This window comes from Scyliorhinus canicula, chromosome 1 (assembly GCF_902713615.1).
Source record: "Scyliorhinus canicula chromosome 1, sScyCan1.1, whole genome shotgun sequence".
NCBI classification, from domain to species: domain Eukaryota; kingdom Metazoa; phylum Chordata; class Chondrichthyes; order Carcharhiniformes; family Scyliorhinidae; genus Scyliorhinus; species Scyliorhinus canicula.
Genome location: NC_052146.1, coordinates 208,915,490 through 208,938,006, shown reverse-complemented (window position 1 = coordinate 208,938,006; position 22,517 = coordinate 208,915,490). Strand labels below are relative to the sequence as shown.

General features: G+C 46.0%; 1 protein-coding gene across 2 annotated transcripts in view; it reads right to left on the bottom strand.

The window, feature by feature from the left end:
• The window catches only part of LOC119971358 (BTB/POZ domain-containing protein 3), a 77,460-nt gene that overhangs the window by 5,711 nt on the left and 49,232 nt on the right, over positions 1-22,517 (bottom strand). Inside the window, exons 2-4 of one of the 2 annotated variants that reach the window (XM_038806798.1) lie at positions 15,313-15,529; positions 13,184-13,274; positions 8,025-8,143 (exon numbers count right to left, since the gene is read on the bottom strand). In XM_038806798.1, the coding sequence (XP_038662726.1) occupies positions 8,025-8,143; positions 13,184-13,274; positions 15,313-15,449 (347 nt within the window). In that variant the 5' untranslated portion in view covers positions 15,450-15,529. Of the gene's footprint in view, positions 1-8,024; positions 8,144-13,183; positions 13,275-15,312; positions 16,163-22,517 lie in introns of those variants that run through there. The other variant, XM_038806792.1, reaches the window with a different exon arrangement.

The window sequence follows — 22,517 nt, the reverse complement described above, 5'->3', positions numbered from 1 at the left end:
TGCACTGAGTTGCCAGCCTATGCAGGCATAGGCCATTTGGCCCCTCAAGTCTGCTCCGCCATTTGATAAGATCATGGCTGATGTCATAATATACACCAGTATATCATGGTGCAGCCACATACTGATGGACATATACTGGGACCAATCAACATGCACAAACACCGCAGCCAATCACCAGTTAGAATACACACACTATAAAGGCAGAGGGCACCACGGTTCCCGCTCATTCTGGGTGCTGCCTCTCAGTAGAACAAGAGCTCATCAAGTTTAGCACAGACTCACGGCACGTGCTGAGAGATTCAACTGGTTCGGACAGGCTTAGGTCTCTAGTTAAACTAACATTGTTTAAACCCACAGTTCTCGTATGCCGATTAGTTCATAGTTAGTTAATAAAATAGAGTTGAACCTTCCTCAGTGTTGGTGGTATATGTTAACCTCGCAAGTCTACATTATCCAACACGTCAGCTGATTTGACTGTGGCCACAACTCCACTTTCCTGCCAACCAGCTATCCTCTTTGACTCCCTTATCAGTCAACAATCTATGTAACTCAGCCTTGAATATATTCAATGAGGTACCCCACTACTCTCTGGGGAAGAGAATTCCACAGACTAATGACCCTCTGAGAGAAAATGAATTTGCATCTCTGTCTTTAACGGGAGACCCCTAATTTTTAAACAATGTACCCTAGTTCTAGTCTCTCCCTCGAGGGGAAATATTCTCTCAGCCTCTAACCTGTCAAGTCCCCTCAGGATCTTATACGTTTCAATAAGATCACCTCTCATTCTTCTAAACTCAAATGGATATGGACCCAATCTGACCAATGTTTCCTGATACAATAAGCCTTCATCCGAGGAATCAGTAGAGTGAACCTTCTCTAAACTACTTCTAATTCAATTATATCCTTTCTCAAGGGGACCAATACTGCCCACAATACTCCAGATGTGGTCTTACCAACACCCTATAGAAATGTAGCAAAACTTCCCTACTTTTATATTCCATTGTGACATTCCATTTGCCTTCCTGATCACTTGCTGTACCTGAATACTATCTTTTGTCATTCATGTACCACGACACCCAGATCCCTGGACAAAGAGTTTTGCAATAATTCCTCCACAAGTACCATACTCCCTTTCTATTCTTCCAGACAAAGTGAGCAAGTTCACATTTTCACACATTATATTGCATCGGCTAATCTTTTGTCCTCTTATTTAAATCCTTCTCTTTACAATTTACTCTCCTACTTATCTTTGTGTCATCAGCAAATTTAGCAACCACAAATTAAGACCTTCATCCAGGTCATTGATATAGACTGTAATTAGTTGAGGCCTCATCTCTGATCCCAATGGCACTCCATTGATTACAGTTTGCCAAACTAAAAATTACCCATTAATGGCTTGACGCACACCTCCCTCAAATTTTATTTCCAGTCAATCTACTCCTCTATGTTTCAGTGTCACAGTAAAAACAGTGAAAAGCTTATGAAAATAATCAATGAGGGAAGAAATCCCTCTGTTTATTACCTCCATTCAAGCCTCTATCTCATATGCGTTGACACAAGGAGATGATCCCAAGCATGAATAAAAGTGGGTGTCTCAAGGATTCTTGAGAGAAAAGTCAATTTCTTTTGTTAGTCCCTTCTTCCGAGAAACTTTAAAACCATTAACAACAACTGATTAAAAACTCTACAATGTGCATCTGTACCTGGGCATTCAGAAAGAAGAAATTAGTCTGTGTGTGTATGGTCATTTATCCATTGTTGCAGTTGAGTACTTACCTGCTCTGCAACATAAGGGGAACAAACTCCAAAACACCTGAAGCTTAGAAATGTGGCCACCTTTTGCAGAGTCTAAAATCAAACTTGCTTATCAGGAAGAAAACGGTTCAAGGGCAGCTCTCTTGCCTCGCAGTCAGATGGTTGTGGCTCAAGCCCCACTTTAAGACCTTTTTTCTTTTTGATTACATCAATGTGAAGCACCTCCAATGGTTTTTCTATTTTGAAGATGCTATATAAACGCTAGTTGTAGCTGAGCTGTCAGTCGTGGCTCAGTGAGGAGCACTCACATCCCTCCAGCTGCGAGGTTGTGGGTTCAAGACTCACTCCAAAGACTTGAGCAGAGGATTCCAGGCTGACACACCGAGTGCAGTACTGAGGGATCTCTATCTCCACTGGGCCTTTAGTCTCTGGTTATCAGTAAAGATCCCATGACGCCATTTTGAAGAGGAGCAGGGCAGTTTTCCCCATTTCCCTGGACAATACTTATCCCTCACTTAACATTATTTGAAAAACAATTCTGGTCATTGTCACAATGCTATGCACAAATCGGTTGCTGCGTTTCCTACATTACAGCAGTTCAAGAGTACTTCATTATTGGAAAAGCACTTTGGGAGACCCTGCAATCATGAAAGGCAGGATAAAAATGTAACTCTTTTCTTTTAATGACACATTTAGTTCATTCAGTCTCAGGATTTGGCATCGCCGGTAAGGCTGGTATTTTTTTGTCCATCCCGAGTTTCCCCAAGGAGTTGGCGGCAGGCCACGTTCTGAGAGAAGAACGATTCCACTGAGTCGCTGGCTATAGGCAACTTCAGGGAGTAGGAAAGAGTCAAACACATGGTTCTGAACAGGTCGCATGTAGGTCAGATCAGGTACGGACAGATTTCCTTTCCTAAAGGCCTTTAGCAACAATCCAACAACTTCATGGTCACTTCGACCGATTGTAGCTTTTTTACTTTCAAACTTTCTGATCATCGATAGGATCTAAGTATTTACCAGTATTAATGTAATGCACACGCTTATATTATGCATAGCGTGTATTAGGTGACCCGTTTCTGCTCAGTGTTTCCGAATCAAAATGGTGGTGTTTCAAACATTTACATCAGACAGATTCAAAATCGACAGCCAATTGGATTTGCGTTCAATAATAATTTACCAGAGAGAAAGTTTCCTGTTTTGCCAAAAATGTGCAGGTTAGGTGGATTGGCCATGCTAAATTGCCCTTAGTGTTCAAAAAGGCTGGGTGGGGTTATGGGGATAGGTTAGAGGTGTTGGCTTAAGTGGGTGCTCTTTCCAAGGGCCGGTGCAGACTTGATGGGCCGAATGGCCTCCTTCTGCATTCTAAATTCTATGATTTTATGAGTACCTGGAAAACTCTAACCTTGAATCAATCTCTTTCCAGAATGCAGAACAGGCCTTTGTTTCAATCCCTGTTATTGGTCAAAGTGTAAGCAGATTGGAAATCATACTGAGACTAATTGTGATAGGTCCACATGTGACTCCAGTCCGACGCCAATATAGCTGACTCTTAATTGACCTCCAAACTAGTCGAGCAACCCACTGAGCAGAATCATTCTTCTATTAAAAGATGGCCCGTCACCACCTCCTCGGGAGCTAGGTTGGACCTATCTAACCATTGGTGAATATAGTTGAGGCTGAGAGAGAGAGGTGTTTGGGGTGTGATTTAACATAAAATAAACAAATTTCCATTTTGAGTGCCAATAGGGGAGGTGTTTCTCAGAGCCCGCAATGCCAAGAACAACCCCACTATTAAACGGGACTTTGTTTTTTTGGGGGGCCTCTGCGGGGAATGCCTCCCGAGGCTGCATTTACCTCACTTCCTGCACTCACGAGCTCAGCTCTTCAGAAAAGGAAGAGATCGAGGCGGCATTTTTAAATGCCACAGCCTCTGACCCCACAAGCCCCAGCTTACTGATTAGGGGGTCCTTGAGTCGTCCCCCCTCACCCCACCTCTTAAGGGTAGGGCACCCCAGGCCCAATACCCAGTATGGGCAACCTGGCATCTGCGCACTACCAACTTGGCACCTTGGTGAGCTGACAGTGCCAAAGTGCCCGGGTGGCATTGAGGGTGCCAAGGTACAACCCTGCCTCCGTTTGCCGAGGAGACCTCCCCCCTTCCCCCCAAGTGCCGTTACGCCTGGTCCTTGTTTGTGGAAACCAGTTTTTATTTTATTTTTCAAAAAATATACTTTATTCATAAAATCTCTAATAAACATTACAGAACATTTCTAATTGTTATGACTGTACATTTCCCCCAAAGTTACATATTCACTTGATTTTCTTGCATTCAATTGGGATGACATTCCACACATTTCCCTGTTTACATTACAATTCTTTCTTAAATATTTACATCGTCGTGTTTCTTTCAATACTTTTATACATTGAAGTGTTAAAGACCCTGACCGAGGGATTTTACACAGTTACCAGCCCCTTGGTGTACATTTGCTGGAAGACCTTGCACAGTGGCCTTTTCCCATTGCGCCTTGGTGGCAGCAGCCCCAAGCTTGAGTGCGGTCCCTCAGCATGTAGTCCTGGACCTTGGAATGTGCCAGTCTGCAACACTCGGTCGAGGACAATTCTTTGCACTGGAAGATCAGCAAGTTTCGGGCAGACCAAAGAGCGTCTTTCACCGAGCTGATGACCTTCCAGCAGCAGTTGATATTTGTCTCGGTGTGTGTCCCTGGAAACAGTCCGTAGAGCACAGAATCCTGTGTCACAGCTGCTCGGGATAAACCTTGACAAATACCACTGCATCCCTCTCCAGACCTTATTTGCAAAGGCACATTCCACAAGGAGGTGGGCGACCATCTCATCTCCCCCGCACCCACTCCGAGGGCAGCGTGCAGCGGCGCTGAGACTTGGGGTGTACATGAAGGATCTGACGGAGATGGCCCTTCTCACCATCAGCCAAGCTAGGTCTTGGTGCTTGTTTGACAGTTCTGATGATGAGGCGTTCTGCCAGATGACTCTGGCAGTCTGCTCAGGGAACCATCCAACATCCTCCACAGTCTCCTTTTCCCTGAGGGCCTCGAGGACATTACGTGCAGACCACTGTTTCATTGCCTTGTGGCCAAAGGTGTTTTCCTGAAAAAAAATTTCCACGAGGGACAGGTGATACGGCATGGTCCAACTATTCGGAATGTTCCGCAGCAATGAGGCCAGGCCCATCCTTCATAACACTGGGGACAGGTAGAACCTCAGTATGTAGTGACACTTGGTGTTTGCATACCGGGGGTCCACGCACAGCTTGATGCAGTTGCACACAAAGGTGGCCATCAGGATGAGGGAGACGTTGGGTACGTTTCTCCCTCCCTTATCCAGAGATTTGTACATGGTGTAACTTCAGACCCGGTCCATCTTGGATCTCCAGATGAACTTAAAGATGGCTCGGGTGACTGCTGCGGCGTAGGCTCGGGTAATGGGTCAGACCTGCACCATGTACAACACCGAGAGTACTTCACACCTGATGACCAGGGTTTTGCACACAATGGAGAGGTTGGTCCCACATGTCCAGTTTTTGTCTTACCTTGGCTATGCGCTCCCCCCAGTTTTTGGTGCACGCCCCAGCCGCTCCGAACCATATCCCCAGGACCTTCAGATAATCTGACCTAACAGTGAACGGGGCAAAGGACCAGTCGGCCCAGTGACTAAAGAACGTGGCCTTGCTCTTGCCGCGGTTTACCTTGGCTCCCGAGGCCAGTTCAAACTGGTTGCAGGCGATCAAGAGCCTGCATACCCACATAGGATCTGAGCAGAAGACAGCGATGTCATCCATGTACAGGGAGGCCTTGACTTGAGCGCCTCCGCTGCCTGGGATCGTCACTTCTCTTATACCCGGATCTTTCCTGATGGACTCGGCAAAAGGGTCTATGCAGCACACAAACAGGACAGCGGAGAGGGGGCAGCCCTGCCTGACTCCAGATTTGATCTGGAAATGTTCTGATTCCCACCCGTTGATTGAGACTGCGCTATAGATGTCTGTGTAGAGCAGTTGGATCCAATTGCGAATTCCCCCCCCAAACCCCATTTTGAAGAGCACATCCATCAAGTCGGTGTGCGATATTCTGTCAAAAGCCTTCTCCTGGTCAAGGCTGATGAGGCAGGTGTCCACCCTCCTGTCCTGCACGTAGGCAATCGTATCCCTGAGTAACCAGTGCTAAGCGGCACCATGGTGAGGTCTCCCAGGTGCAGGCGTTTGAAACTGGGCCTTGGGATATTCCGATGCAGACACATTAAAGTGAAGCTTAAAGTTCACTTAAATATGCAAATCTGGATCCTGCCCAATGAGGGTGAGATCCAAATCACGACGCCTCCCGAGAACTCGTTAGAAGCCTCTCTTAAGATTTAAAGGTGAGACTCGGTGATGCGACGAGGCCGTACGGTGCACCCTTGGTCTCTCAGGGAATCAAGAGATATGAGAAGCGGCAGGAAAATGGAACTGAAGCCCAAGATCAGTCATGATTGTATTGAATGGTGGAACAGGCTCGATGGGCCGAATGGTCTACTCCTGCTTCTATTTCTTGCGTTCTTGCAAATGGTCCTACAGCTCTCAAATAATTAGCTACTGTACCAATAGAGATCAAGTAGTGGAAGAATTTTCTCCTAAAAACAAACATATGTGAAAATTTCCACCATCGGCCTGCATGTTGGTTTGCCAGCACTATCGCGTTCCTGAACCATTTTCCCGCTGTGGGAGAGAAGGGTCGGAAGAGGGCTTTGAAGAATAGCGGAGGCCATTCATGACGTATTTGAGGAGTTGTTCATTGCGGGGGGGGAACTAAATACACCTGTTAACTGTGTTTTGTTGAAATGTGACGTTGTTATTGTTTATGTTTGGAATAAAATATTTTTTAAAAACCCATCAGGTTCACTGATGTTCCATTGGGGAAGGAAATCTTCCATCCTTACGTGGTCTGGCCTACGTGTGACTCGAGATCCACAGCAAAGTGGTTGATTTTTAAATGCCCTCTGAAATGGCCTAGCATTTAGGGATAGGCCTTAAAAAACAATCATTGGTGTCTCTCTGTCACTTCATTATTCCAGTTTTATACTGTGAAACTGCTAGTTAAATGGAACTTGAGAGAAACTATGTACAACCATTTGCTTCTCCTGATTAAGAATGGGGAGTGTTCTGACCAACACCCAGCATTCATATTCACTCCAACTGATGTTTACAAATTGTACAAGCTGCAGCAATGCTTCTCCGTTACGCTAACCTTCTTCAGAATAGAACAAATGTGGAAGGTTTTGTTTGGAGAGGAAACTGTATGCTGCAATATAGTCAAGGTCACGGAGGATGTATTTTCAGCATGCTCAAAGCTGAGTTGATGCGTGAATTAGGGAGCAACACTTTAAATGTGTCGCTGTCATTGTGAATAGCGGTTGAAAAATAAAATACACACACGCACACTCACACACCCTGCATTGACACCCAGTTCCTTAAAGTAAATAGTTGCTGCTAGCAACATTCATGGACTCAGCTTCATTTTGCACAGAGTAAATGCTTGCATAGGAAATTCATGCCTGAATTTCAATCCCTTGTAGAAATGATCTCATTGCAAGGGAAAACAATAGGCATTCTGCAATGGTAAATGCAATCCAGTTATCAGCAAAATAATTTTACATCCGAACAAATATTGACAGCATATCTCACAGGGGTGACCAACTGTCCCATATTTTAAGTGACTTCCACTTATTTTGACTGTCTCTTAAGGAACATCTTTTATCCTGTGTTTCTAGGACAGCCGGTGGGAAACTGATCCTGGGGGTCTCCAGGGTGTATATGAGTGATTCGAATGGTACAGCAACTGAGTGAGTCAGCCAGCAGAGAGATGATAATGTCATGACTCAACAATAAGTTGTAGGCGTTACTTGATTTTAGCCCTCCCCGCCACATCACTACGGACTCAAGGCACCCCGCTCTCCATCCACTCTTGAAACGCTTCCCTCCCCACTCTCGCACTTACCAATATCCTGCAAACCCCCCCCCCCCCCCCCCCATGGTCAAAATGTCCCTTATTTGATCTCGTAAGAGGTGGCCACCCTGTAACTCGCGGCCAAACTTTCTTGGAGATTTTAATAGGATTACTGCCGGTATCTGGTCACAGCAACACAACGGAAGCTACACTTGATCATCACCAACACACACATCACTTGTTTAAAAAGAAAACCATCTGTATTGCTGAAGGTGGCTTAGCATAATTAATGAAATAGAGACTGATACTTACTTCAGCATGGCAAGGAAGGCACCAGGTTCAACATCAGGGATTCGAATTTCATCCTGATCTTCTGCCAGCTCCCCATAAAACATTGCGTGGAATACTGAGCTCCCAACGGCCAAAACATACTACAGGGGTGGAGGAAGGAAGACCAGATACAGTTGGTAAGGCTATAAGCAGAACACCAGCAAGAACAGGATGAGGCCATTTATCTCGAGCATGTTCCCCATTTAGTGAGATCATGGCTGATCCATGACCAATCTTTATATACCCACCTTTTCCCCATGTCCCTTGTTACCTTTGGACAGCAACATTTTTATCATCCTCAAATTTGAAATGACCAATTGATCCAGCATCACTTGATGTTTTGGAAGGAAGGTAGAAACTTATACCACCCTTTCTATAAAGAAGTGTTCTCAATTTTGCTCCTGAAAGGCCTGGCTCTAATATTTTGACTATGACCCTTAGTCCCAGATTCCCCAGTCAGCGGAAATAGTTTTGTTCTGATCCCCCTTAATAACTTGAATCTTTTTTTCCAATTAAGGGGCAATTTAGCGTGGCCAATCCAACTATCCGGCACATCTTTGGGTTGTGGAGTTGAGACCCACGCCGACACGGGGAGAATGTGCAAACTCCACACTGACAGTGTCCCAGGGCCAGGATAATAACTTGAAATTTTTGATCAAATCACCCCGTAACCTTCTAAATTCCAGATAATACTATCCTAGTTTGGTAATCTCGCCTCATGATTTAACCTTTGGAGCCCAGATACCATTCTGGTAAATCGACATTGCACTCCCTCCAAGACCAATGTGTCCTTTCTAAGGTGTGGTGCCCAGTATTAGTATCTAATGGGTTCTATTAATGGATGCCAAATGCCTAGTAGTGTAAGGAAATAAGGTTAAGAGATGTTGGGTGTTGATTAGTTCATTATACTCAGATGTGTATATAAAGGGTCAGTCGGCACCGAGGGAGATTTTGTTAGGGTGAAGGAGTAAGCTCCGCCATGAACAGTTTCTACCAAAAACATCCTGGACTCAGTGTCTTCACAACCTGGCTTGGAGGCCTTTTGCGTATCTGAAGCATGACTTCAACCCCTATGTATTCTAGTTACCCAGGTGTAAAGGCCAACATTCATAGAACAGTACAGCACAGAACAGGCCCTTCGGCCCTCGATGTTGTGCCGAGTAATGATCACCCTACTCAAACCCACGTATCCACCCTATACCCGTAACCCAACAACCCCCCTCCCCCCCTTAACCTTACTTTTTAGGACACTACGGGCAATTTAGCATGGCCAATCCACCTAACCAGCACATCTTTGGACTGTGGGAGGAAACCGGAGCACCCAGAGGAAACCCACGCACACACGGGGAGGACGTGCAGACTACGCACAGACAGTGACCCAGCCGGGAATCAAACCTGGGACCCTAGAGCTGTGAAGCATTCATGCTAACCACCATGCTACCGTGCTGCCCAAAGCCTTCCATGAGCCTTTTTGATTATTATCTGTACCTAATCATGTCATTTTAATGATCTGTGTACCTGGGCCCCTCAGTCTCTTTGGACTGCGATTGTTTCTAGCGTTTCAACATTTGAAAACACTCCGTTTGGTCCTTTTTAGTCCAAAGTGGATGAGTTCATATTTGGCTAATTTAAAATCCATGCGCCACAGTTTTATCCTTCACCTGGTTGATCTAAGAAATTTAATGATCATACAAGCAATCACTCACTAATTTGGAAAAGGCATTGTTCGTATGCACAACAAATAAAAACAAATTCAGCAGGAAAGCTGTTGCGTGAGGATCTCTAAGGTGTAAAGATAAACAGGCCTATCGCAGTATTCCTGAAAATGTACAAAGATTCAACATTGAACCTAGGCAGCAGACCATGTTGAGTATGACCCATATTCTGAAGTGGAATGAGTCCTGTTCATAATGCAATTGCTATGGAAGTGTGAAACTGATGGCATTAATATGAAAGGTAGGTCAGTGGGTAGAATTAGCACATATATGCTATTAAAATGATTGAACAGATAATTCTCCCTCCACCAGCCCCAGCAAGTAAAAGGGAAAAAAATCTATTTTTGCAGCAATTAAATCACTTATGGCATAAACAAACCACTTAAATGGGAGGGAGAGAGTGTTGGCATTTCTGATAACAAGCTGAATTTTCCACATGAAGAAAATGGACCCATTTATTTCTTAAATGTTACCTTTAAATAGGAAATACATTGTGGTGTGGACTAACATCAAATGCTTTGTGTGACAATCCACTAAAGCAAGAGTGAATGTGTGGGACATTGAGCTCATGTATCTAATTGAACTAATGTCAGAGACAAAGATTCTAGTCTTTACTTCAACGTTGGTGGGTAAGATGGAGAATGGAACATCAGGGCACTTATTGTAGAAAAGGTCAGCACCAAACATTTCCAGCCCAGCCTTAAAATAAAAGCTAACCTTTACAGTAAGTGCATATTCACCCCACACTCCATGACTTCCAAATGTTGGTGCTTAAATGTTGACCACCACCGTGCCACCTTAAGTGGCATATGCAAATTTAAAAAACATTTCCACTCAGATAACCTGCTGAAAAACACATTGTTGTACCATCAATTCTCACTTTGTTTCAATATCCTATTTCAAACATCTTTGACATAACATTTGCAGCATTTTGTGCAATGAATTCTGATAGGAACAAGAGGAAGCTATTTAGCTCATTGTTCTGCCATGGATGGCAGTGGAACAGTGGTATTGCTATTGGACTAGTAATCCAAAGACCCAGGGTAATGGTCTGTGGGCCCAGGTTTGAATCCCACCACAGCAGATGGTGAAATCTGAATTCAATTAAAAGTCTAAATGATGACCATGAAACTATTGTTGATTCTCGTAAAAACACATCTAGTTCATTAATGTCCTTTAGCCACGGAAATCTGCCACACTTCAGCAATCTGGTTGACTCTTAAAATTCCCTCAGGGATGGGCAATAAAGGGTGGCGCAGTGGATTAGCCCTGTTGCCTCACGGCGCTGAGGTCCCAGGTTCGATCCCGGCTCTGGGTCACTGTCTGTGTGGAGTTTGCACATTCTCCCCGTGTTTGCCTGGGTTTCGCCCCCACAACCCAAAGATGTGCAGGGTAGGTGGATTGGCCATGCTAAATTACCCCCTAATTGGAAAATATGAATTGGGTACTCTAAATTTATTTTTAAAAAGGGATGGGCAATAAATGCTGGCCCAGTCAGCGATACCCACTTCCCATGAATGAATAAATGAAAAATAAATGTGGCCCAACTAATTTACCCATTTTCACCCTATAATCCTGTAATACCTTTAGTTAAAATCATTAAATTGGATTTAAAATTAACATTTTATCTAGCATCATTAGCTGTTTGTGGAAGAAAGTTCCAAACTTCTATCAGCCTTTGTAGCGGGCAGGATTCTCTAATCCCGCGGCAGAGTGTCTACGCCATCGTAAACGCCGTTGCGGTTTACAATGGCGTGAAGGGTCCGCTGCCAGGACTAATACTGGCCTCTACAGGGGACCAGCACGGCACTGGAGCGGTTGACGCTGTTCCAGCTGCCGATTTTGATGCGAACTGTACGCCGCGGGATCCGTGCATGCGCAGTGACACCGGCGCCAACATGCGCATGCATGGTGGCCTCCTTCAACGCGCCAGCCCCAACGCAACATGGCGCAGGGCTACAGGGGCCGGCGCGTAGGAAAGGAGGCCCCCAGCCAGAGAGGCCGGCCCGCCGATTGGTGGGCCCCGAACACGGGCCAGGCCTCATTAGAGGCCCCCACCCCCAGCGTCGTACTCCCCCCCCCCCGCGGTCGTACCCCCCCACGACCACAGGCCGCCACCAGACCCTTCAATGCCGAGGTCCCGCCGGCTCAGAGCAGATTAGAACGGCGCCGGCGGGACTCGTTTTTTTTTCACGGCTGTTCAGCCCATCCGGGCCAGAGAATTGCAGGGGGGCCGCATAGAGCGGCCTGCGTTTGGCGCTGCGCCAACCACGCCAGCGTCAATGGCGCCGATTCTCTGCTCTACAGAGAATCGCGTTCCGGTGTTGGGGCGGTGTGGCCCGGTCATGGGAATTCTCTGGCCTGGAACAGGGCTGGGAGAATCCCACCCAGTGTTTCTTCACCTTACTCCCAAAGGTTTGGATCTAATGCTTAGACTCTGCCCCCTCATCCTAATTACCCAATTCACTGAACTAGTTTCTCTCAATCCACCCTAACTGTTCCCTTTAACGTTTTGAAAACTTTGATTGAGTCACCCCTTAACTTCCTAAATTCCTGACAACACAACCATAGATAGTGTAAAAAATTAAATTACTGCGGCAATGTCACCTCATAATTTAACCCTTGGTGTCCAGGTATCATTCTGGTAAATCTACGCTTCACTCACCCAAAAGCCAATATATCGTTCTTCAGATGTGGTCTCCAGAACTGCTCACAACACTCCAGTCCAAAGATGTTCATGTTAGGTGGACTGGTCATGCTAAAATTGCGCTGTGGTGTCCAAAGATATGCTGGTTAGGTGTGGTTATGATGATAGGGGCAGGGGAGTGGGCCTCGGTCATGTGTTCTTTTGAAGGGTCGGTGCAAATCCGATGGGCCAAATGGACTCCTTCTGCAGTGTAGGGATTCTATAGTTCAGCTATGATCTAACCAGGTTTTGTATTGATGAAGTATGACTTCACGCCCCTTTGTATTTTAGTTATCTACACAGAAGGGCCAACATTCTATTAGCCTTTCTGATTGGCTATAAAATGAAAGCAATGATTTTTATAAAGCACATCTATAGTATAATGGAGAACTGATTGATAGTTGGGCAAGGCAAGAAATTGCTTTTTTGAGATTGCAAGTTATTGATGCACTCTGACGCTTGTTGAATAATCATTTAGCGGCAGCATGGTGGCGCAGAGGGTTAGCCCTGCAGCCTCACAGCGCCAAGGTCCCAGGTTCAATCCCGGCTCTGGGTCACTGTCTGTGTGGAGTTTGCACGTTCTCCCCGTGTTTGCATGGGTTTCGCCCTAACAACCCAAAGATGTGCAGGTTAGGTGGACAGGCCATGCTAAATTGCCCCTTAATTGGAAAAAATGAATCGGGTACTCTAAGTTTATAAACAATAATAATCATTTAGCTCCCATTACAACCGTTGCTTACCTTGTGTCCAGGAAGTCGCTGGGTCCCTCCTTGTGGTCCCACCATAAAGTGAACGTCTGCCATCAAATCATTATTAAACATCACAGCATTTCTAGGGGAGAGGAAACATCACATGTGCATTCGATCAGAAAAAGTGATATTAATATAGAAAATTTCCAGTATAGAAGGAGACTATTCAGCCCATCTTGGCTGTACTGACCATAAAATGAGCAATCCAGCTTCATCTCACTCTATTGCTCTTGAAGTGTTGGGACCCACAGGGCGACAAATGCATATCCAAGTGGCTTGAAATGTGAAGAGAGTTTCTGCCTCTTTAAATCAGTGCGTTCCAGACCTTCACCACTCTTTGGGTGAAAGATTTCTCCTGAACTCCCCTCCAATCCTTCTCTCAATTTCTGTAAATCTTTGCCTCAGGATTATTCACATCTCTGCTAAGGGAAACAGCTCCTTCCTATCCACTCGGTCCAGACCCCTCATAATTTTTTCCACCTCAGTTAAATCTCCCCTCGGCCTCATAAATCCAGCCTATCCAATCTTCCCTCATTGATAAAATTCTCCATGTCAACATTTAATCTTATTTAATCTAAATTGCCTGATGAAGCCATTCCCCGGCCCTGCAGCCCCCCCTTTACTCACAACCATGAGTGTTCACAATCCCCTCTCCAGGAGGTTGTTTAACAGGAACTCCCGCTCCTGACTTTAATAATGAGGCTTTGTTTATGTTACCTCAAATCATAGGAGCTTACAGCACAGTGGAGGGGGGCGGGCATGCGACCTATTGTGTTTGCACTGGCCCTTTGGAAATACAGTTGTGTTTAGTCCCTGCCCGTAATCCTCATCCTGAAGAAGCTGTCCAAACCCTTTTTAAATTATTAATGGAATCAGCTCCGGCCACCTTTTCAGATAGAGTGCTCCAGGTCTTGACAGCACTCTGAATGTGAACAAACTGCTCAACACCCTTCCCTATGGGGGATGCACTGCCTGAGAGTATGCCCGAGGAAGGTTCAATTGAAGCATTCAAAAGGGGAATTAGATTGTTATGTGGAAAGGATGAATGTGGAGGAGCAGGCTGGAGAATGCTATGAGGTGTATTGTCCATTCAGAGGGCCAGTGCATAAACACGGTGGGCCGAATGGCCTCCCCTGTGCTGTATTGACTCTCTGATTCTTTCAATCTTTACCAATGATTTAAATTCTATAATCTCTGGTTATTGATCCACTTGCCAAGCGTGTTTGACATCTATTTTATCAAAACCCCTTATGCATCCCCATCTCGTAGTTTTTCAATTTTACTGGAGTGATTTTAATTTAAAAGCAAGGCACATTTATTTTTGACACCGAATTAAACCAGTTTCTGGTGATTCATCCCTGCACATTTTCTACCATCTCTGGCTTCAGTTGCTCTATCTTAATGCCGTTAAGGATATATCACACATTAACAAATGCAACAACAGCTATACATTCACTTTTAACAATTTGCTGTTAAATAACAGCTCCCTGTCAGTGCATCCATGACAAATGCTGTTAATTGTTCCATTCTCACTCCCCTCCCCACAATCCCCATTCTACCCTCCCTGTCTCCGACCCTACCTCACCACTCCCCCTTTCCCACCCCAACACCCACCCTTCTCATGTCCCTCACCCCCCCCCCCCCCACACCACCTTCCCTGTCTGCCACCCCCACCTGCCCACTAACCTCCCCTCCCCCACCCCACTAACCCCACCACCTTAACATCTCCCTCCCCCAGCCGAAGAGGCTCAAAGGTAAGTCACACAAAAAAAGCCCAAACAAACACCCATTTCAGACATAACACCTCTCAATGTGAAAGCGACCACAAAACACTTCAGCTGCCTGCGTCTCAGTGCCAATTGCTCTGGGGGGGGGGGGGGTTCAGCAATCGGTGGAACAATAAACAAGACAGCAGTGAGGGAGCTCACAGATTTCAACACAGCCCCATTCACAAGACCTGGCTGTTAAAAGTTTCCACATTGTCCCCGATTTAAAACCACCTTACAAATCTCAGTGTGACTGTAAAAATGACACAAGTTGTATGAGTTAGCAGTTGGGAGGGGGGGGGGGGGGTTGCTACAAGGACAGCTTCATGGGGAATGGGATGCTCCCCCCCTTACCTCTCTCTGATGGTGGGGTACAGTCCCTGCCAGTTGCCGGATTGGATGGTGTTGTTGTTGTTGAGGTTCTGCTGATAGCTGTGGGCACTGGTGCTGGGGCCAGGCGCTTTCTTGCTGCTGTAGATCTCCGCGGCCATCCTCTTCTTCAAGGTGAGGATCTCGCAGCAGACGGGCAGCCGGCTGGCTTTGGACGTCTTCTTCGATTTCTTCACCGCCGCTGGAAGCATGAGGAAGAAAGTCAGGCACTTCATATTCCTGCCCTTGGCATCAACCATGGGTACATCTGGCTCGGCAGCCTCGCAGGCTTGAGGTGCTGGGCTGGGTGGGTGAGGGGGGAGAACAGGAGCAGGCTGGAGCAGTCAGCAATGAGAAGGTTAAATATAACGAGGGGATTCAAATTCTCCCCCGAAGATTGAAAACCTCTCCCGCCATCCACCCTTCCCCAACACACACTTCATTTTCAAGTGTGGCACCAAGTCAGCAATCGCGTTCTTAGCTTTAACTGCAACATCCTCGCCTAGTGGACGGCGAGTTGGGAATGACTGGGAACTGATTTCTGTCGCAGATCCGATTAGAAATAAGCAAATTCCCTCTGTTGCATGCACTTGGCTGAGTTTTTTGCTGCTAGTGTGGTAGCTCCTGTTCCCTTAGAGCGGTTGTCAGATGCTGCAAGTTGCTGCCTCTCTCTCCACCTTCCTCTCTCTTTTAAACATAAATAAACAGTCCTCCTCCTGCAGACCCAGCCAACAACTGGGAGCCCCGGCTGCGACCGGGCAAAAAAAAACTATACTGACACCTACTGTAAATACTCGGAGTCAGTGCACGGCTCCCTCCCAGCTAGCTCTGAATCACCAGCATAGCCCTGCCTCCAAACCTTCCTCTGACCCCTCCTCCCTGACTGGGAACTTGGTCAGGTTTCCCCCTCCCCAGACCTAACCCTGGAATTTGACACAGGAGATTGCACGAGTGCAGTCAATTATCCCGTCACAGTTACAACAACAAAACTTCCAACCGATTTTCCCCCTTAGCGGGCATGGAGATGGAAAGGCTGCTTGCTGGACGATTTTCCCAGACCGTAAACCGTTATCCCTGACACAGGATTTGGGGGAATCCGGGATTGCGCCAGGTCTGATCGGGAAAGCCCACAATCGTGGTGGATGCGCTCATTAAGAAGCGGAGCCTTTTGCTATCAGCTGAGTTGTGTGTGCATCGGCACACGGGTTCCTGGCCATCAGGGAGATGAGTGTTTGTGTGTGTCATCTCCTCCCCTATCTCAATCACCCCAGCAGACAGGAGAATATAAGATAAAAACAGAAAATGCTGGATAAACTCAGCAGGTCTAGCAGTACCTGCGGAGAGACACACGAGTTTCTACAGAACAGGAGAATATAAGAAACGGGAGCTGAATTTGGCCATTTGGCCCCTCAAAGTCCTGCTCTCCCATTTAATAAGATCGTGGCTATCAACATCCAATTTACCTTGCACGTTTCCAAATAACTAACTTCCCACCCTTAAGGATAGATTAAAACAAAAAAAAATTTAGTGTACCCAATTATTTTTTTCCAATTAAGGGGCAATTTTAGCATGGCCAATCCACCTAGCCTGCACATCTTTGGGTTGTTGGGGCGAAACTCACGCAAACACGGGGAGAATGTGCAAACTCCACCTGGACAGTGACCTAGAGCCAGGATTGAACCTGAGACCTCAGCGTCGTGGGGCCAAAGGGCTAACCCACTGCGCCACCATGCTGCCCTAAGGATGGATATTTGAAGGAAACAAGAACATTGTCATTTTCAGGCAAAATGATAATGTGTTTGAAATTCAACATCAGCAAAACATAATTTCAGTCTATTTCAAATCAAATGCCAAATTTCCACTGGGACCTTGGAAGTGTCATTGTGGCTGGTGGGTTAAATATTATGTTCAGTCGGTAGCCCCCTCACATTGCTGAAGCCTTTTTGTGACCTTTTGCGGGTAAATGCTGGTGTGGTGATAATCTCTGTGGACGAGTACTCCAGGGGACCAGGCTAGCGCTCTGGTGGAATTTAAATATAATCAATAAATCAGGAATTATAAATCTAGGGTGCGATTTAACTATATGGAAACAAAGTCCCATAGCGAGCGCGTTTAGCCACGTGTTTCCCGGAGCTCGCAGCGCCGAGAAACACACTATCGAATGTTAGATAGGGGGCCTCAGCGTCATTACTACATTTTTTATTTTTAAAAAAAATTTAGAGTACCCAATTAATTTTTTCCAATTAAGGGGCAATTTAGCGTGGCCAATCCACCTACTCTGCATATCTTTTGGGTTGTGGGGGCGAAACCCACGCAAACACGGGGAGAATGTGCAAAATCCACACAGACAGTGACCCAGAGCCGGGATCGAACCTGGGACCTCGGCGCCGTGAGGCAACAGGGCTAACCCACTGCGCCACCGTGCTGCCCCATTACTACATTTTTAAGTGCTGTCCTGATCTCTGGAGCCCCCAATGTAATATGCAGAGGTGATCCTGCCCACATTAGATCTCGCCAGGTGTCACGAGCTGGGTAGATCCAGGGATGCAGGGGTCTCCCGGCTTCTAACAGCCATGTTGTGCACTGCTCGATCGTGTCCCTCGTCTCATAATGGTGACCATGACAACTATCATCGAGGGTCGTAAAAACTCATCTGGTTCACAAATGCCCCTTTTGGGAGGGAAATCTGATATCCTAACCTGGTTAGGACTACATGTGACTGCAGACCCACAACAATGTGGTTGACTCTTAAACTACCCTGAGAAATGCCCTCGCAAACCACTCAGTTCAAGGACAATTAGGCCACATCCCATAAAAGAATGAAGAATAAAAAAGATGTATCCAAACCTTTCCCTGCTCATCATGCAATGAAGGAGATGGAAAGATGAGTACACAGTATTGGTTCGTCTATTCTTTATTAAACTTGTATTAATAAAACTTGTCTTTTCAATTATCTGACAAAAGCAATATCACAGGGTAGGTTTAAGAACAGCATGGATGTGTGAGATCATTTTATCCATGCCAAATGATGATTACATTTCAGCCTTCCTATAAAATAGCACTGCTATCGGTTCATTTGCATGAGGGCATAGTTCAGGTCTGATGTAGCTGAATTCGATATTGAGCCCAGGAGGCTATAAGATGCTGTACCTCAAGTGGAACACTCCAGCTGGCTGAGGGTAGAAAGGCAAGTGTTCAAGTAAGGTGACAAATTCGAATAACAAGCAACAGGAAGGTCGCTGAGTGAGCATCGGCATTCCGCTAAGTGGTCACCCAGCTGTGATGAGTCTCCCCAGTGTGGAGGAGACCGCATTGTGAGCAGTGAATATAGTAGATTAATCTACAAGGGAATGGTTGCTTCACCTGGATGCAGTGTCCAGGACCTTGGACAGTGAGGAGGTAAAGAGCCAGGCGTTACACATCCTGGCTATTGCATGGGAAGGGCGGTAGCATGGTGGTTAGCATAAATGCTTCACAGCTCCAGGGTCCCAGGTTCGATTCCCGACTGGGTCACTGTCTGTGTGGAGTCTGCACGTCCTCCCCGTGTGTGCGTGGGTTTTCTCCGGGTGCTCCCGGCGAAAACCAGGAGAAAACAAAGATGTGCGGGTTAGGTGGATTGGCCATGCTAAATTGCCCGTAGTGTCCTAAAAAGTAAGGTTAAGGGGGGTGGTTGTTGGGTTACGGGTATAGGATGGATACATGGGTTTGAGTAGGGTGATCATTGCTCGGCACAACGTTGAGGGCCGAAGGGCCTGTTCTGTGCTGTACTGTTCTATGTCTAAGGAGCTGTGGGAACAAAGGACAAAGAAAATTACAGCACAGGAACAGGCCCTTTTGCCCTCCAAGCCTGCGCCGATCCAGATCCTTTATCTAAACCTGTCTCCTATTTTCCAAGGTCTCCTTCCCTCTGTTCCCGCCCGTTGATAGAGGTGCTGTGGAGGAAACAGTTCCCTCAGAATGTTGACAGGGGAGGGGAAGATGTGTTTGGTGGTAGTGTCATGCCAGAGGGAGTGGTGGAGGATGATCCTTTAAATGTGGAGGCTGGTGGGTGGAAGGCGAAGGCAAGGGTGACCCCTATTACCGTCCTGGGAGGGTGGGGTAGGTGTGAGAACAGAAGCATCGGAAATGGATCAGACATGTTTGAGAGTTCAGTCAGCCACTGGGGGCAGAATCCTTGGTTGGGAAAAAGGGAAGATCTGTTGGAAACGCCATTGGGGAGGGTAGCATCATCAGAACAGATGTGAGGGAGTCAGAGAAACTGTGAGAATGGGATGGAATCCTTCCAGGGAGCTGTGTGAGGAAGTGTATGTGGGGGAAAGCAGACTTGGAATAAATATTAGTAGACAGCCTATCTCCAGAAATAGAGGCAGCCAAGTTAAGGAAGGGGCGGACAATGTCGGTAAGGAACCATGTGAAGGGTAAAGAAGGATTGATATTGGAAGCAAAACTGATCATTTTTTTTCCAGTTGTGGGTGGGAGCAGGAAGCAGCATTGATCCAATCACCAACATACCAGAATAAGAGTTGGGGGAGGGGGCTTGAGTAGGCCAGAAACAAGAAATATTCCACATACCTCACAAAAAGACAGCCATAACTATGGGACAAGCAGGTACCTATAGCAACACCTCTTATTTTCTTTATCGCCCTTTCTAAAAGAACACTAATAAACAGAATACTTGGTCAGAATGCGTCCGGGTTGACGAAATTGCAAAGGGCTTTGTTACTTCTAACTCCTGCTCACAGCGAACAACGCGCAAGATCCAGAAATGCAGCATGCCACGCTTGTTGAAGTCTTGGGACTAGTGAACCGTCTAACTAGCATTTTGTCCAGTCGCTTGCAACTTTAAAATATTAAAAGAATAATTCCTATCCATTATATAAACAGAATATTGGTGACGGCACAGCATTCAAGTTGTTGCAGTTATGATTCATGAGTCTCAGAATTCATTCTTGCTTCTCGAATGAAACAGATGTGCCCAACTGTTCCCCACCTTGTAACTGCCCAGTAGGTGGTGATCCGTTGCATTTTACAACCAAACATGCACAAACTGTAACGTCTACTTAAAATGGTGCAGTGGCCCCAGCATTAAAGCTCCCAGAATAGATTTCCTTCAACACGCGTTATTAAGAAAAACAAGCAATCACAGCAGAAAATTTCGCTATCCATTACAATCCCGATTCCCTCATCTATTTACTGCAGTTGGAACTCAATTATTTATGTTTACTGTACAGTCAAGACATTCAGTCATTTCAGCCCTAACCCGGTGATCCAGATGTTTTGAATGCCACACAAACTGCCTGCCTAATTTTCCCAACTATGCAAATTCCGCCCCCCCCCCCCCCCCAGTCAAACTCATGTCTCCCATCACCACGGGACTCTACAACATGTTGCTGCACACAAGTCTATTTTTTCTGAAATGTGTTTTATTGCACGCAGCACAATTTGCAGCAGCGGAGAGAAAAAATGCGGCGCACGACAGATGTGCAAAAAAATGCACGGAGCTGGTTATTAGTTAATCCGATTCGCACTTGCCACGACACTGTATTGTGCCCACTGCATCTTGAAGTAATGACCTTACTGCAACACAATAGGAACTTGTGACAGCAATTAGCGCGGGAGGAGCATTTGACTTTCACATGTCAGTCTGCCCTACGTAGCAGTCACTGCAACTGGAATACCATGCGGAAAAGGTTAGGTCTCCAAGCACAATGATGGGCTGATACAAGTATAATCTATCATTGGTAGGGAAAGGGGGAGAGTTAGGAGTTTGGGGCTGCTCTATTTTAGAGTAAGGGAGAGGCAGGGTGGGTGTTTCTGAATAATTCCGCCACAGCAGCTCCCAATTACAGAAGAGGACACAAGAGGGCACAGATTGAAGGTAATTGGCGAAAGAAACAATGGAGACAGGAGGAGAAACTATTTCCACGTGGCGAGCGGTTAGGACCTGGAATGCGCTGCCCCGTGAGCATGGTGGCGGCAGGTTCGATGGAGGCTTTCGAAAGGGAATTGGAACTATTATCTGAAAAGGAAGAATGTGCAAAGCTACGGGTTGAAGGCAGCACAGTGGCACTAGATAAATTGCACCTACGGAGACAGCACAGATAAAGAGAGGCTGAATGGCCTCCTTCTGTGAAGACAGAGTAAACCAGGCAGCGACAGCAGGGGGTGTAAACACAGGTTAGAAAATAAATAATCGGATCAATGGCTCCATAGAAAGTCTAGGAACCTTGGTGTTCATCGAGTAAAGACATCTTAATGATAGGGGAAACAGTTATTTTCAAAGTGCTGAACAGGGAACTCAAGCAACTGAGAGAGTATAATCTATCTAGAGATAAACCTACAAATGACAAACGGTAAACAGTGACCTCTAGTAGTAACATCTGTGACAAAAGGCAACATTGATCAATGATATCCCTGTTAAACAGTGAAATTAACCAATAATATCTGTGATAAACAGTGAAATTTACCAATAGATTAGAGTTCATGTCATTTTGATAACAGCCTACAATTCCACAGACCATCTCATCAACAGATGCAGCGACTCGGGTGTGTACTGTGATTTCAAATACACTGCATGGAAGCATTCCAGAAAGAGCTGCTGGACAATCCCAAAACGTATAGTATCGAACAGCTACTCAAAAATGGATGCAAATCTGAAACAATCCTCGCAAGTTTGACAAAGTTTATGGGTGTCAAGTAGAACCCCAATTGTTGACCCATTCACTGGAACACCACACCTAACAAGACATGTGGAAGGTTTGGCCTTCCGGATGCACCAAGGAAATGTCGCCAATCCTTTGGAAAACATGGATTACAACACACCAGTCGAAGTGTTTTCCAAGTTTCCAAATATTTGTCCTGAGAGAGTTGGTAACTATTTGTTATTGGCCAGGATGCACCACTGGCGGCAACAGATTACCTGTGTGAATTCTAAAAGACATGTAACCACAGGTGTAGAACGCCTTGGCAAAAGTTACTACTGTGAAACTTTCAGTGCACAATGGTTCACTAATTATGGGCAGGATCCACTGTCCTTGAATGTCTCAGTACAATCAATCCTTGTGGGTGCTACAGACTTTCTACTTTGTGGAAACTAAAGGCCCAGCGATTGTAGGTCTATTTGCATGTCATGACCTCACACTGGTAAAAATCAATGGAATCAGTCAAAAATCAGAAGCAGACCAAGCTCA